The sequence below is a fragment of the Equus asinus genome, chromosome 15, assembly GCF_041296235.1.
Source record: "Equus asinus isolate D_3611 breed Donkey chromosome 15, EquAss-T2T_v2, whole genome shotgun sequence".
Classification (NCBI taxonomy): Eukaryota; Metazoa; Chordata; class Mammalia; order Perissodactyla; family Equidae; genus Equus; species Equus asinus.
The window spans coordinates 27,053,958-27,071,654 of NC_091804.1; the positions used below are offsets into that span (position 1 = coordinate 27,053,958).

The 17,697-nt window shown below is 39.6% G+C and overlaps 1 protein-coding gene and 1 long non-coding RNA gene across 3 annotated transcripts in view; both read right to left on the minus strand.

Moving 5' to 3' along the window:
• The window catches only part of TRPC4AP (transient receptor potential cation channel subfamily C member 4 associated protein), a 69,857-nt gene extending 69,468 nt beyond the window's left edge, over positions 1 to 389 (minus strand). The window contains exon 1 of one of the 2 annotated variants that reach the window (XM_014850746.3): positions 132 to 389. In XM_014850746.3, the coding sequence (XP_014706232.1) occupies positions 132 to 299 (168 nt within the window). In that variant the 5' untranslated portion in view covers positions 300 to 389. The remainder of the gene's footprint in view (positions 1 to 131) is intronic. The other variant, XM_014850745.3, reaches the window with a different exon arrangement.
• Positions 390 to 2,325: 1,936 nt separating this feature from the next.
• On the minus strand, positions 2,326 to 17,230 carry LOC123277326 (uncharacterized). The gene is made up of 3 exons (XR_006514194.2): positions 17,079 to 17,230; positions 12,530 to 12,661; positions 2,326 to 2,791 (listed from the first exon to the last, which is right to left on the minus strand). It is a non-coding gene; the product is annotated as an uncharacterized lncRNA (long non-coding RNA).
• Between the last annotated feature and the right edge of the window lie 467 nt (positions 17,231 to 17,697).

A 17,697-nucleotide genomic window follows, 5' to 3' on the forward strand; every position in this document is an offset into this window, starting at 1 on the left:
ACAGAGAGTCCCCGCGGCGGGCCAAGAGAGGACGGGTCCGTACTGCGGCGGCCTCGAAAGGCCTCTTCCCCGGCCCCTCGCCAGCTCCCGCCCGGTCGGCCCCGCCCCGCCCCTCCGGGCCGGCTTCGTACCTGCACGGCCCGGACCAGGCCCCGGCCGGTCAGCTGGCCCTGCCGCAGCTGCAGCAGAATGTTACCGGGCCGCGGCCGGCCGCCCCATCCGCCCCAAGCCGCCACGGTTGCCGCCGCCCGTCGCCCTCGGCCGGCCCCAGACTCAGCAGGCGCCGGCGCCGCCGCCATGTCTCCTCGTCCGACAAACAGGAAGCAAGCAGCCCCGGGGCCGCGGAGATTTCTACGGGGCGGCGGAGGGGTCGTCGCAGCGCCCCCAGCGGGCCGACGGAGGAGGCACAAGCCGCGTGGCAGGGGCCGTGCGCGCCGCGGGGGCTACTGGGAAATGTAGTCTTGCTGTCAGGCTGGGCAGGTGCGAAAGAGCTGTGGGGCGTTTCCTGCGCCTCTTGTGTTTTGGGCCCCTCGGTCCTGCATTTAGGCGAGGTCCCTCGGGGTCGAAGACAAGTTCCTCCGTGCGCACCCTCCCATTTCTTGCCTCTTTGGAGAGGTTACAGCCAAGCTACTAGGAAAAGATCTTGGGCTCCAGGCCAGGAATCAGGCCGCCTCTCTCTCCGCCCCTGACTCGCTGCGGACCTCGACTGCCTGCCCGCCCTCAATTTCCTCGTTAGTTCATTCAATCAATAGTTCCTGGGAGCCTATTTAGCCAGTAAATAGTTCCTAGGGGCCTGCTCTGCTCCCGGCACCAAACAGGTCACTGGGAATACAGTGGTGAGCAGAACAGACTAACTAGGTCCCTGTTTTGGAATGCAGGTTACAAGGGAAGACAGCAAATCCACTCACAGATAAACGCACAATAAGGAGCTGGGCAGGTTGTGTAGCTGGATAAGTGGTTGTGAAGTTAAATGAAATAAAGGAAGGGAAAGGGATTGGTAAATTGTGACATTTTATTCTGTCAAGGGAACCTTGTCCTAATTTCTCCCTACCAGATAGTTGTGTTATCTCTACTCTGAGTCCATGTAATCATTCTTTTGGCAAACTTCTGCAGCAGAATCGCTCGTCTCCTCACCTTTTCCCCTGGAGGGGCATGAGGGGGAGGGGGGTGGGGGAGGTGTCTTGTAACATAAATGAAAGAGGAGTGCTGGGTGTGATGCAATAAGGAATGGTAGAGATTGTGACTCATAATTTATAGCTCAAACCAGAACACTTTTAAGAATGAAAAGATGCTATTAATAAATACACTGGGACAGCAGACATATAGGGGGACTGTCCCCAGCAAACTTGGCTTATGGTCAACATCCTCATGCCCATCTAAAAGGAGTGGTCTCTACTTGCCTCCAGTAGATTGTTGCTGGATCTTCTAGTTATGCCAGAAAAGCCACAAATCTGGAATTTTATGTGAACTCCCCCAGTTTTGAAAACTCCATGGGCCACATAAAACCCTGTCTGTTTGTGATCCTGGAACAGGGAAACCAGGAACAGATCCAAGTATACATGAAAGTTTAGCATGTGGCAAGGGAGATACTTCAAATCAATGGAGAAAGAAAAAAAGTTGGGTCTTTAACTTCACACCAAAAGCTAAGCTGAATCTCAGACATATTAAAAGCTATATATAACAAAATCAAAGTATAATTCTAAAATTGGATTGTGGTGATAGTTATACAACTCTAAGTTGGATTGGATTGTACACTCAAAATGGGTGAATTTTATGATATGTAAATGATACCTCAATAAAGTTGTTAAAAATCAAAGTGTAAAAATATTAGAAGTGAAGTCTATGAGAATATTTTTATGGTTTGGGGATAAAAAAGTTCTGCTCAGTCATAAAACTCAGAATCACGAATAGGAAAAGACTGACAAGTTTGACCTCAATAACATTAAAACCTTCTGTAAAGACACTATAAACAACCATAAAAAGCAAGTGATATTTGGGGAAAGAGTCAATATCCAGAATTTATGAAGAACTTAGTGTACCCTCTGCCTGAAGTTCTCATCCCCAGGAAGCTCTCTGAATGGCTTGCTTCCTCATGGACTCCAGGTTTCTGTTCAAGGAGAGACCTTCCCTGACCATCCATATAAAACAGCATTCCTTATATTCTCCATCTTATTAGCTGTTTGGTTTATTTCTATAGCACTAGCTCCACCTGACATATAATTGTTTACTTTCTGCATCCCTCCCCCTGACTAGAGTATAATTTTGGTCTGTTTTGTTCATTGCTGCATTCATCTCCAACACCTAGAATAGTACCTGACACATAGTAGGTAGGTAATCAAATATTTATTTATTGGCTTAATGAATTAATGAACAGATGCATGAACTCTTACAAAAATACAAGGAAAAACCAAATAACACAATAGAAAAATAGGTAGAAAGGAGAAGGCAATTCACAGAAGAAAAATAAATGGCCGTTAACTGTGTAAAAAGATGCCCCTCCTCAGTTGTACTAATAGAATGCTGATGGTGAAAATATAAATTGATATATCTTTCTGGAAAGCAATTTTTTTTCTTTGGTGAGGAAGATTCTCTCTGAGCCAACATCTGTTGTCAATCTTCCTCATTTTTTGCTTGAGGAAGATACAGATCTGTGTCAATCCTCCTCTCTTTTTTATGTGGATCACCACCACAGCATGGCTTGACAAGTGGTGTAGGTCCACATCTGGGATCTGAACCAGCGAACCCGGGCCGCTGAAGCAGAGTGCACCAGAGTTACCAACAGGGCTGGCCCCTGGAAAGCAATTTTTTAGCAATATGAATTGTCATAAAGAAATCCAAACATTTTGACTCAATCATTACTCCTTTAGGAATCTCTCCTAATGATATTATTTGATATGATGATAATTTACATACAAAAATGCTTATTATTGTATTATTTGTGATAGCAAAAACAGAAATAATATAACCATAAAATAGGATCATAGTTAAATAAATTCTGGTATTTCAATAAAATGGAATACTTGAGCCATTGAATATCATTATTTACAAAATAAAATACTAAGATTTCAAATAAAATTAAACACGCACATTCTTTGATCTGCATCTAGGAATTTATGTTTTAGCAACAACTAAACAAGTATACCAAGATGTATTACTAAAATATCCAGCAAGGTATTTATATATCAAAATGTTAGAAACAATCTAAATAGCCATCAATAGGTTACTGGTTAAATGAACCATGGTTCATTGATACAGTAGAGTACCATGCAGTCACTAAAAGGAATAGATACACACACTGACATGGGAAGATGCTCATGACACAGTTAACTTAAAAAAGCTTATGCAAGACCAATATGTATCATGTAGTCCCATTTGTGTAAAAAATTATCTACTTATATAAATTTATATATGTATACACTACAAAATCTGGAAGATTATGTATAAAACAGTTAAAAGCAATTACCACTAGGGAATGAAATTAGGAGGTAGGGAAAGAAAGTTCATTTTCCTAAATTTTACACTATTATTTGCAATTTATTCTAAGCATACATAACTTTAATAATTTAAAATTAAAATGTTTTAAAAATTATATAGCTATAACTGGACAGGAAGATGCTCACCACACATTGTTGAAAGAAAAATAAAGCAAATTATAAAGGAATAGGTATATTAGGATCCCATTAACGTATAATTAGACATTCCTACTCTATATGGTTATGCACAGAATTACCCGAAAGAAACATCATCAAAAATGTCAACTGTGGCTATCACAATGTACGTAGATTTCAGGTGATTTTTTTTTTAACAATTGGCTACTGAGCTAACATCTGTTGCCAATCTTCTTTTTTTCTTCTTCTTCTTCTCCCCAGAGACCCCCAGTAGGTAGTTGTATATTCTAGTTGTAGGTCCCTCTGGTTGTGGCATGTGGGATGCTGCCTCAGCACGGCCTGATGAGCGGTGCTAGGTCTGCGCCCAGGATCCAAACTGGTGAAACCCCAGACTGCCGAAGCGGAGCATGTGAACTTAACCACTCAGCCACAGGGCTGGCCTCTCAGGTGATTTTTTAATTTTATTAATATTTTTCATTATTTTTTATATAGGCCATGTATCACTTTTACACTCGGGAAAAAAAAGAGAAATTTTACAGTTCAAATGGCCCTTCAAGTTTCCCTTGGCACTTATCACACTGGGGACAAGTCTTCCCACCTCAGCTTTCACCCAACTACAAATGTCACTTTCCATTCCTAAATTTGTACTTTCCTCAATCCAGCCTGGCCCAGACAGTCCCCAAAGCTGGCTATTCACTGAGTCAAAACCAATCACATCAAATTCAGTCCTTAAGGTCAATGTGTGACTAGGAATTAAGGAAACAGGTTTCCAGAAACCTCTGGATAAAGGCACCTTTTCCCACTTCATGTCTGTTCTGTGGGCCTTTTCCATAGAAAGCAGATGAATGTCTTGCACCACCAGAGGGCGGAGTACCCCTTCCATAAGAGGCCCCTTGACGTCAATTTGGGTCAGTGTTAGAAAAAATGAAGCTCCTAAGCTGGTTAATTTTTTCTTCACAATAATCCCAAATGGCTTAACCGAACATGCTGATGTTACTCAGAGACTATCACTTCTCATAAATGAGCTACCAAACTCATCTCAGTTGGGCAGATGAATTTTCTGGGGAAATTTTTTTTAAATCATATTTTTTAATCACAAAGATGTCATTTTAATTAAAGCAACTGGCACGGTTATATTCAGACCATCGAAACAGCTGTCCCATGTAACCACACATCATCCTGTGGTGTTATGTCAGATGATCATATTTTTCACATTACATTTCCAATGTACAAACTCAAGGATTTGTATCAAAAATGTTTGTTGAGTGCCGTCTTACGTGCCAGGCACTGTTGAGGGGTTTCTGGGTGCTATACAGTGCTAAATAAAAGAAACAAAGTCCCTGTCCTCATGGAGCTTATAGGTTTGTGTAATACCCACCCTTTTTTGAGCACTTACCATTGGCCAAGTACTTTATTTGCACTATCTCATTTTATCTCAGCTTTTTTGGGGAAAATTTTCAAATCTACAGAAAAGTTGAAAGAACAATACTATGAACACACATATATCCTTTGCTTAGACTCGCCAATTTATTTTACCTATATCTATTCTTTCTCTCTCTCTCTCCCATCTATTTACATACATCTACATATATGCATACCTATATCACATTTTTACTAAACCATTTGAAAGTAAATTACAGATATCATAACACTTCACCCCAATATTTCAGCACATATCTCCCAAGAATAAGGACATGCTCCTAATAACCATGACACCATCACACCCAAGAATTTTAAGGTTGATATAATATTATTTTATAGTCCATATTCAAATGTCTGCAACTGCCCTAGCATATCCCTTATAGCCTGTTTTCCCCCTAATCTAGGATTCAATCAAGGATTATATATTGCTTTTGAATGCCATGTCTCTTTAGTTTCTTTTAATCTAGAAGATCCCCTCATCTTTTTTTTCATGGCATTGACAGTTTTTAAGAGTCTGAGACAACTTTGCTGAATGCTCTACCATCTGGATCTTGTCTATTTTCTCAAGATTAGACTAGGGCTCAAGTCTTTTAGCAAGAATACTACTTAGGTGATGGTACATCTTTCCCATTGTTTCACATCAGGAGGAAATAATGTAAATTTATCCCATTGTTGATAATGCCAAGTTTGATCTCATGGCTAATGTGGTGTCTTTATTGGAAAGGTATCTTTTCCCCTTTATAATGAATAGGTAATTGTGGTCTTCTATACTGAAAATGTCTTGTTCTCCAATTACATTTCACTCCATAGTTTTTAGCATTGTCTGATCATCCCTACCTGGATTATTACGCTAGTGGTTGCAAAACAGTGATTTTCTAATTTTATCATTTCTTCCCCTTTTATTAGATTATATTCTCCTGAAAAAAAGAAGCTCCTCCCTTTTTTATCTGAGGGGTATCACCGTGGATTCATGGATTCTTTTCTATTTAATGTGTTATAATCCATTACTGTTTTTACTCTGTTTTCCTTTGGTTTGTTAGGTTATCATTTACATACAGTGAAATGCATAGATCTTAAATGCTTAATTTGATGAATTTACTATCTGCAGGCACTGTCCTAGGAATTAGGAATACATCTGTGAATAAGCCAGAGTCTAGTGGAGGAAGACAGATAGATAAGCAATTACAATCTTGGCTCCAATCCACAAAAGCTTCATAATCTTGAACAACTTCCTTAACTTTCTGAAGCCTCAACTTGCTTACGTGTAAATGGAGAAAATAACAGCACCAACCTCAATGGATCGTTCTGAGTTGTATATGAGATAATAGATATAAAGCACTTAACTAAGGACCTGGCACAAAGTGAGCACTAAAAACATTAGCTATTATTACACTGTTTTTATCACATAGGTTTTCTGCTCAAGAATATGAAAAATTAAACAGCTTTAAACTGGCATTTTTAAGACTCTACACAACTCAGCTCTACCCCTAAGTACTCAAGTCAAATTCCCACAGTTCCTCCACGTGTCCTCCTGGCGGATGGGATCCTTAGAGATCCCCCGTCATGCTAAAGGTGAGGTCTCCCACCTTCTGCACATCCCACATTTCCTTTAGGACCAAGTTCCTGCCCCTTTCAGAACTCTGGGAGCACTTCTGGTCAGACTGTCACAACTTAACCGTTGCTCACAAACCTATTTTTAGTATTGTTCTGTAATTAGTTCTAGTGGTTTCTTTCCTTCCTAGGTAAAGTGCATCTGATAGAAAGATAAGGCAACCAGATTACTTTTTTCCTCCTTTTAACACAAAGCCTTGTTTCCTAAAATAGGATAATTATTCCAATAAAGTTGCAAAGGTTCGATCCCTTTTTGAAATTCTTCTTTGGAAATAATCCAAAAAAAATGTATTTTAAAAAGAAAGGAGAATCTAAGTAAAAGTCACTGCCTCTGAGTCTTTACTACAATTCTTTGGAACCTCCTCACAGATGGCAAATTCGAATTTGCTGGTGGATTCGTCTTACAAAACAACCCAAAGTCCTTCTGAGTGGAGCCGGGTGAATAAGTAGATGATTAATAACATTTTTCTGGGGTTTTTAAAAAACTTTTTTTTGGAGTAATTTTAGATGTACAAAAGAGTCCCAAGGACAGCACAGACAGCTCCCTTACACCCTTCACCCGGATTTCCCTCATATTAACACCTTACATAACCATCATTTTTCTGTTGTTTTTTTTTTGTTTTTTTTTTTTTTCCTTTTTCTCCCCAAAGCCCCCTGGTACATAGTTGTGTATTCTTCGTTGTGGGTTCTTCTAGTTGTGGCATGTGGGACGCTGCCTCAGCGTGGTCCGATGAGCAGTGCCATGTCCGCGCCCAGGATTCGAACTAACGAAACACTGGGCCGCCTGCAGTGGAGCGCGCAAACGTAACCACTCGGCCACGGGGCCAGCCCCTTCTGTTGGTTTTTTTAAAGCTGCAGTAAGAAAAATCCCAGATTGACTATTGTACTGCAATCCTAGAAAGCAATCAATCAAATTAGAACAAACTCTATGAAAAAAAAAAAGAATAGATTCCAACCAAGAATTAACATCAAAAACTGAAAAAAGGGAACATCATTTCAGATTCTTCAGCATTAAGAAGATCATAAGAGGATCTAAGGAACAATTTTATCTCTACACATTTGAAAATTTCGATGTAATGGACCCCATTTTTGGAAAAAAACTCATATACCTAAATGGACATAAGAAATAACAGAAAATTGGAATAATGCTATAACTATTAAAGAAACTGAATCAATCATTTAAAAACCTTCCCACAGGAAAATGAACACACATTTCTCCAAAGAAGATATGCAGATGGCCAATAGGCACATGAAAAGATGCTCACCATCACTGATCATCACGGAAATGCAAATCAAAACTATACTAAGATATCACCTTACACCTGTTAGAATGGCTAAAATAACCAACACAAAAAATAACAAATGTTGGAGAGGTTATGGAGAAAAAGGGACCCTCATACACTGCTGGTGGGAATGCAAACTGGTGTAGCCACTATGGAAAACAGTGTGGAGATTTCTCAAAAAATTAAAAATAGAAATACCATATGACCCAGCCATCCCACTACTGGGTATCTATCCAAAGAACTTGAAACCAGCAATTCAAAGAGACCCATGCACCCCTATGTTCACTGCAGCAGTATTCACAATAGCCAAGACATGGAAGCAACCTAAGTACCCATTGACTGATGATTGGATAAAGAAGATATGGTATATACATACAATGGAATACTACTCAGCCATAAAAAAGGACAAAATCGTCCCATTCACAACAACATGGATGGACCTTGAGGGTATTATGTTAAGTGAAATAAGCCAGATAGAGAAAGACAATCTCTGTATGACTCCACTCATATGTGGAAGTTAAACACGCAGACAAAGAGAACAGATTAGTGGTTACCAGGGGAAAGTGGGGTTGGAGGGTGGGCACAAAGAGTGAAATGGTGCACCTATAATATGACTGACAAATAATAATGTACAACTGAAATTTCACAAGGCTATAAACTATCATAACCTCAATAAAAAATAAAAAAATTAAAATTAAAAAAACGTTCCCATGGGGGCCAGTCCCATGGCATAGTGGTTAAGTTTGGTGTGCTCTGCTTCAGCAGCCCAGGTTCACAAGTTTGGATCCCAGGTGCAGACCTACACCACTTGTCAGCCATGCTGTGACTGCGACCCACATATAAAGTGGAGGAAGACTGGCACAGATGTTAGCTCAGGGCTAACCTTCCTCAGCAAAAATAAACTTTCCCACAAAGAAAACTCCAGTCCCAAATGGCTGTGAAATCTACCAAACTTTTAACAAAGAAATAATACCAACAATACACAATTTCTTCCAAAGACCAGAAAAAGAGGTAACATTCCCCAGTTGACATTACAAGGCCAGTATAACACTAATACCAACTCAGGAGATGAGGTGCAACGAAAATTTCTAATTTTAGGGGGCCGGCACCTTGGCCAAGTGGTTAAGTTCGTGCACTCTGCTTCAGCAGCCCAGGGTTTCACCAGTTCAAATCCTATGCATGGACCTGGCACTGCTCATCCCACATGCCGCATCTGAGGCAGCATCCCACGTGCCACAGCTAGAAGGACACACAACTAAAACTACACAAGTATGTACCAGGGGTGCTTTGGGAGAAAAATAAACTCTTTAAAAATATATTTTTTAAAACTTTCTAATTTTATTTCATTTAATTCAAACTGATTTTATTAATAAGTTCTCATCAATTTGTTGCAATGATTTTGGGAATACCTAGTAGCCTGGTTCTCAAACTTGAGCTTAAGTCAGAATTGCCTGGCAGGCTTGTTAAAATGCTTGTTGCTGGCCCCACACCCAGAGTTTCTGATTCAGAAGGTATGGGGTGGGGCCCCGAGAATTTGTATTTGCAACGAGTTCTCTGGTGGTGCTGATGCTGCTGGACCAGGGACCACATTCGAGAACCACGAATCCAGAGGCATATATAGTGAAATCTTGCTTGCCATAGCGGTAATGTCATTTGAAATGCTTGGATAGGCTTGAAATGTTGCAACGGTTTTCCCAAAAAGTTTCTAATTTAATTCTCTAAGAATGTTAGAAAACATATCAAATAGACCAACATTGTTACTCAAAAACAACTTTGAAAACATTTTCCAAACAACATTGCTTTTCAGCTAGAAAAAAATGAATTTCATCCTTGTATTCTTATAACCTGCTGTGGACTTACCTTCCTTTAAGACAACCAACTACCTTTGATATGATAAACTAAGTGTTGTGGTCAGCTCCAACCCCTGAAAAAGGGTTTTCAAGCAATTGGCTATTTTGTCAGTTTCCTTTAATAAAATTAACAACTTTCACTGTTTTTTTTTAACACATACATGAATTTCAGCAGGATCTGTGCTTTCCAAAGACTACAACATATAAAAGAGGATGCCAAATAACATTGTTTTTAGATCCTTCTAACAATCTTTAAATAACTTTGCTATATTTTCATTTTTCCAGACTAATTTATATTGACTGAAATTGCACTTGTCAAATTCTATAAACATTTTAATCCAGCATTGTGTAAGGAGGTTAACCAAACACATAACAAACCCTCCTTAAAATGGCCTTACCATTTGTATCAGACATTAAGTGTTTTGCAATTTTCAACTTGTCTTTCTCAAACCGGATCACAAAATCTATACCAGATTGTAACAGCATCATAAGCCTTGTTTCTAAAGTTCTGCAACAGTACAGATTTAAGGAGAAATCATATTATTGCTAAGATATATTTTTATCAATGAATTTACCATAAAAACTGTACACACCAAAATACAGCAGTTTTCTCTTTGGGCACATAATATGCAACCCAATACAATGATAATAAGGCTTTCTCATTGACAGCTACATCATGACTCAGAAAATTTGCCAATCATACTATATATATTTTTCTTTTTTTGAAAATATTCAAGGAATTGACTAATTCAGCACGTCATATTTCCAAGTATCTTTTTAATTTTGATGGCTTTTAGCTTTCACTTGCAAGATTCTAATTACAAGTAATACATTAGTATATGTCATTTTGTTGGTTTTGCACATTTGATAAAACCATATTTTTAAAAGCTGTCTCCCATATACTCTTTCTTTTCAAAGAGGCGCAAATGAAGTCACTGTCTGCTGATTAACATCAATACTTTCCCCAGTATCACTATTCACTATTTTCACCTTCTCATTCTTGTTTTTCTGGCATTAAAACAATCTACTTAAGGGCAATTTGAACTAATTTATTTAAGATGCTACATTTGTCATACACTCAAAATTTGCCTGATTATGCACTTTCTGAAAAAACACATTGCAAATTCCTAACCAAAACTCAGTTGAAAGTCATGACAATGTTACCAAAAATGAACAAAATTTGCCCACATTTTACTTCACAACTAACTTCAAATGATGTTGAGGGGTTGGGCCGGTGGCACAGCAATTAAGTTAGCATGTTCCACTTCGGCGGCCTGGGGTTCACCGGTTCAGATCCTGGGTACGGACATGGCACCACTTGGCGAGCCATGCTGTGGCAGGCATCCCACATAGAAAGTAGAGGAAGATGGGCATGGATGTTAGCTCAGGGCCAGTCTTCCTCAGCAAAAAGGGGAGGATGGGCAGCATATGTTAGCTCAGGGCTAATCTTCCTCAAAAAAAATAAAACGATGTTGATATAAAATTAAAACAATACTCGATTCTCCCATTATAGGGTGATGGTCATATTGACAGTCACATACCAGAATGTATGCAATCAGATGCAAGTGCACTGAATCAAACAGTCTGCTCTTAGCCACTATGCATATTTTTCACATCCCCTCTCTGTCTCCCACAACATGATGCAATTAGGCTTAGTATTGTGCCAACGTCCTTGGTTTCTGCCAAGGATCCACATGATGCACTCTAATACTTTCTAATCCATTCTATTTCATTATTTAGGGGCCAGCCCAGTGGTGTAGTAGTTAAGTTTGCATGCTCTGCTTCGGTGGCCTGGGGTTCACAGGTTCAGATCCTGGGTGCAGACCTACACACCACTCATCAAGCCATACTGTGGCAGTGTCCCACATAGAAAACAGAGGAAGATTGGCACAGATGATAGCTCAGGGCCAATCTTCCTCGCCAAAAAAAAAGTTAGTTGTGAAGGCCAGCCTCAGTGGCCTAGTGGTTAAGTTTGGCATGCTCTGCTTCAGTGGCCCACTCATGCCACTTCAGGTTTGGTTCCTGGGCACAGACCTACACCACACATCTGTCAGTAGCCAGGCTGTGGCGGCAGTTCACATACAAAAAGAGGAGGATTGGCAGTGGATGTTAGCTCAGGGCAAATCTTCCTCAGCAAAAATAAATAAACAAAGTCCCATGCACCCCTATGTTCATCACAGCATTATTTACAATAGCCAAGATGTGGAACCAACCTAAGTGCCCAGCAACTGATGATTGGATAAAGAAGATATGGTATATATATATATACAATGGAATACTACTCAGCCATAAAAAAGGTCAAAATCGTCCCATTCGCAACAACATGGATGGACCTTGAGGGTATTATGTTAAGTGAAATAAGCCAGACAGAGAAAGATGAACTCTGTATGACTCCACTCATAGGTGGAAGTTAACATATAGACAAGGAGAACTGATCGGTGGTTACCAGGGGGAAGCGGGGAGGGGAGGGCACAAAGGGTGGAGTGGTGTACCCACAACATGACTAACAATAATGTACAACTGAAATTTCACAAGGTTATAAACTCTCATAATCTTAATAAAAATAAAATAAAATAAAATAAATAAACAAAATAAATGAAATTAAAAAGTAAAAAGTTAGTTGTGATACACTAAATTTACTTCTTAACCCTCTAAAGGGTCATAAGCCAAGTCTCAAAAACATTGCTCTAAGGCACTAAACTGTTAATACAGCAAAAAAGTTTGTTTAAAAAAATATATAAACAGAATAGCTTACCTCTCTGCATGCAGAATGTTTCCTTTGGTAAATTTATTTTCCAAGAATGGATTTAGACCACACTGTGCCTACAAATGCTGCTGCTTCATGAGGGGAGGTGGGTGTTCTTTTTCTTTTCCTTTTTTTTTTTGCCTGTATATTGAGATATAATTCATATGCCACAAAATTCACCCTATTAAAGTGTACAGCTCAGGGGTTTTTAGTATATCCACAAAGTTGTGTAACCATCATCACTATCTAATTCTAGAACATTTTCATCACCTGCCAAAAAAACCAACCTATACCCATTAGAAGAAACTCCCTATTTCCCCTCCCCTGGTCCCTGGCAACTACCAATTTACTTTCTGTCTCTAAGGACTTGTCTATGCTAGATGCTTCATGTAAAAGGAATAATACAGTATGAAGTCTTTTGTGTCTGGCTTCTTCCACTTAGCATATATTTTCAAAGTTTACCCATGTTGTAGTATTTATCAGCATTTCATTCCTTTTTGTGGCTGAATGATATTCCACTGTATGGATATACCACATCTTGTTTACCCATTTGTCAGTTAATGGACATTAGGGTTTTTTCCACCTTTGGCTATTATGAATTACACTGCTACGAACATTGGCGTACAATTTTGTGTGGACACATGGTTTCGTTTCTCTTGGGTATATATATACCTAGGAGTGGAATTAGTGGGTCATATAGTTATTCTATGTTTAACTTTTTGAGGAACTGCCAAACTATCTTCCAAACCACCTGCCCCATTTTACATTCCCACCACCAACGAATGAAGGTTCCAAATTCTCCACATCCTGGATAACATGTGTTTGTCCATCTTTTTTATTATAGCCATCGGCAATGAAGTGAATGTTTATGTCCTCCCAAAATTCATATGCTGAAATCCTAACACCCAAGGTGATGGCATTAGGAGGTGGGGCCTTTGGTAGGTGATTAGGTCATGAAGATGGAGCCCTCATGAATGGGATTAGTACCCTTATAGAAGAGACCCCAGAGAGATCCCTCATCCCTTCTGACACGTGGGGTTACGGTGAAAAGATGGCTACCTAGGAAGCAGGCTCTCACCAGACATGGAATCTGCCGGCACTTGATCTTGGACTTCCCAGCCTCCAGAACTGTGAGAAATACATTTCTGTTGTCTATAAGCCACTCAGTTTATGGCATTTTGTTATAGCAGCCCAAGCAGACTAAGACACCAATGTAGTGGGGGTGAAGTGGTATCTCATTGTGGTTTTGATTTGCATTTCCCTAGTGACTAACAATGTTGATGTTTCATGTGTCTATTGGCCATCTGTATACTTCTTTGGAGAAACGTCTACTTATCTCCTTTGCCCATTTTTTGATTGGGTTGGCTTTTTATGGTTGAGTTCTAAGAGTTCTTTATATATTCTGGATACTAGACTCTCATCAGATATTTGATTTGCAAATATTTTCTTCCATTCTGTGGGTTGTCTTTTCATTTTATTGATAGTGTCCTTTGAAGCACAAAAGTGTTTAATTTTGAGGAAGTCCAATTTATCTGCTTTTCTTTGTTTACATGTGCTGTAGGTGTCTTCTAAGAAACCATTATCTAGTCCAAGGTCACAAAGATTTACGCCTTTGTTTTCTTCTAAGAATTTTATAGTTTTAGCTCCTATTTAAATCTTTGATTCATTGAGTTGATTTTTTTATATTGCATGAAATAGAGGTTCACAATCTTTCTTTTGCAGATAGATATCCAGTTGTCCCCACAACGTTTCTTAAAAATGTTCCCCATTGGACTCCTTTGGCACCTTTTCCAAAAATCAATTGACCGTAAATATAACAGTTTATTTCTGGACTTTCAGTTCTATTCCATTAATTTATGTCTATCCTTATGTCAGTACTACACTGTCTTGATTATTGAAGCTTTATATTAAGTTTTGAAATCAGGATGTGTGAATCCTCCAGTTTTGTTCTTCTTTTTCAAAATTGTTTTGGCTATTCTGGGTCCCTTGAATTTTCATATTAACTTTAGGGTCAAGTTGTCAATTTCTCTAAAAAAAACGGCAGCTGGAATTTTGATAGAGATTGTGAAGTCAGTACCTGAGGGTTACTGTAGATACTAAGAACATGATTGCCTTTTGACCTTGTTCCCAACACAGACATAGATGAATCTTGTCAATTTGCTGTTTTCTTGTTTAACTTGTGGAGGGAGGATTTGTGAGTTTGTTTAGCAGAAGAAAGAGAATGCCTTAGGGGAGGATGCAATCACCAGATCCTGCCCTGAGGCCCGGGAGTCAGACTGCCCAGGGGCTTATCTGGAGTGATCCCTTTGTTTCTCCAAAGCTCCTCCTGCCAAGTCCCTTAGCTCTATAAAACTCCCTGCTTTCTGTTCTTGGGAAGGCAGATTTGAGCAAACCCAGGCTCCTGCCTTCTTGTTTGGGCCAATTTGAATAAATCTTCTCTATCGCCAAGCACTGATGTCTCAGGGTTTGGCTTGCTGTGCACTGGGCACAGGAACTTGAGATTAAGAGGTCTGGTATCAGTTGCATTGAATCTGTAGGTCAATTTGGGTTGTAATGCCATCTTAACAATATTATGTCTTCTAATCCATGAACATGGAAATATTTTTCTATTTACTTTTGAAAAATTTCTAACAATATTTTATAGTTTTCAGTGTATAATCCTCCAGTCTTTCTTTTGTTAAATTTACTCCCAAGTAACTTATTCTTTTCTATGCTATTGTAAAAGGAATTGTTTTCTTAATTTCACTTCTGGATTGTTAATTGCAAATGTATAGAAATAAACTGATTTTTGTGTATTAATCTTGTATCCTGCAATCTTGCTGATCTAATGTATTTCTCTTATTTGGGAGGAGTGTAAAGATAATGATTAACTTTAGACTTTAAATTAAGAACATGTACCAGTCATAATAGTCTCTAGGTTTATCAAGTAGGCACCTGGCAGGAAATAGACAGCTCATTCAAATTAGGAACATTAGAGGAGAGTTTAATAAAAAGACTATTTACAAAGGTATGGGCAGAGGGCAGAACCACAAGGGATAATTCAGTAGTCTGGGACTAGTAATAGCACTGCCATTACCGTTCCTAGCCTGAAGGGAACAAGGAAATGGAAAGGTTACCACTACCTGAAGAGAGAGTTGAGACAAACAGTGACTTTCAACTGAAAACACTAGCCAGACTGAAGCAATCCTGCCAGAAGGGAGACATGGGAATAAATATCATGACCTCATTCTATTTTCTCTCTCCAATCTCCTGCCTAGATGCTGCATTGGTTGGACCCAATTGCAAGCCAGAGAGCAAGTGAGCCCATTGATGCAGTTTATACACAACTACAGGAGTAGAGAACAAGTCACTCTCTCGGTATGAAAACGGTAGAGAGTACATCCAGTGGGGCAAATGGAAGATATCCTACACACTAGCACAGCAACAAGAAATTCCCCCAGAATCACTATAAGAAAGTACAAGGAGGGAAACAATAAAATAAAAGCCAAAATGAGGACAATAGAAAATAAACATAACAATTGAAAGCAACAACCAAGTCAAAAGTTTGTTCTTGAAAAAAGAATAAGAAAAATTAAAAATCTCTGGCAAGATGAATCAAGTAAAAAGAAGGTATGGATAATTAACATTAGGAATAAAAAAGAGAACAACTTTATGCCAATAAATTCCTACAAAAATACAACTTTCTAAGTTGGGGAAGAGATTGGGATTTAGGAAAGGACTTCCCTTCCTCTCTCTGGCCTAGACTCTAAGGTGTTGACTGATGATCAAGGGTGTCTGTGAGTGTGGGGGTGAGCTGGCCTCCGCCACTAAGAAGCCCTGCATAATGAATGGAGTGGACTGTGGCTCTAAGAGCAACCATAGCTCACAGCTGATGGTAATTCTTAGTTTCTAGATGCTGTAATTTCCTCAGCTTTCAGTCAAATCTTGTTAAAAGTAATAGCAATCCTCATCTGTGCTATGGGGAATTAAGAGTAGGTCTGGGTCCCTATTTGAGGCAAAGTAACAAAAGGGAGAGTGAAACCGGCAAACAGCCATTGATGATTAAGTATCTAGGTACTAAAGTTTTTTCCTTTTTGCAATTACTGATTATAGCTTTTAGCTGTTTAACCCACCCAATGTTAACTGTGCTGTTTAGGTAATATGCTATCTGACTCCCACTAGGCTCCTATAGATAACATCTTCCTGGAGCCTGGGTCATCATGGTAATGGGTGTGTGAGCTGTTTTTCAGGAATTAGAACTCCTTGTCCACTTTAGGCCGGTTGAGACCACCAACTCATCAACTGGGCCCACACAGATGTCCAACAGGTGACCTTCTGACGTCAACAGGCTAAAAACTCCACCCTCAGATCATGCTAACGCCTCCATTTTGTGAACACGGGTCCTATGAAGAGGCATGGGGTCTGACTACGCTTGCGCAGATCATCAATTACCTCACCTCTCCTCACCTTCAGTCACCTCTCTCCACATTTCAGACCACCTTGCCCCCTATCCTATAAATATCCCTGAGTCCCTATTTTCGGGGAAGTGAATTTGAGGCTCATGCTCTCGCTTACTCACGTGGCTGCCTTGTGAGTAAACTCTCTCTCTGTTGCAATCTTGTCGTCTCGGTGTTTGGCTTTCTGGGCGGTGGGCAAAAACAAACCCGGTTCGGTAACAAGAGCAGTAGGTATCCCTGCCTCTCAGGGTGGCCACAGAAGCTTGCCCTGGAACTGCAGAAAATGATCAGCAATTGAATTAACGAAGGTTCATGGGCAAGGATGAGGTTAGAAGGTAAAACCAGACAAGCTCCTGATTAAAACTCATCTCCTCAGCTATTTAGAGAAATGGTGGGTTCAGGGATAGGACATCTTGTTATACCAGAAAGCAAGGAAGCTATCAAAGATGACTGGGGTTGTATAAACAGGACTCAAGAGCTAAAATTGAAGAGAGGCTTCCACTGGCCAGAAATGGGACAATGTGAGCTTTGATAAGGATAATAATTTCAGTGGACTGAAAACCATCAAAGGTGTTTAAATCCAAGAGTTGACAGTACTTTAAAAAACAAAACAAACTTCATTGTCACGTTTGGAGGATGCTAGGGAATCTACTCATTATATCGAAAACTGGTAAATAAAGGGAAAGAATCAAGTATTTTTTGTGACTCTCCTGGATGAACTATACCTCAAGGTACCCACAT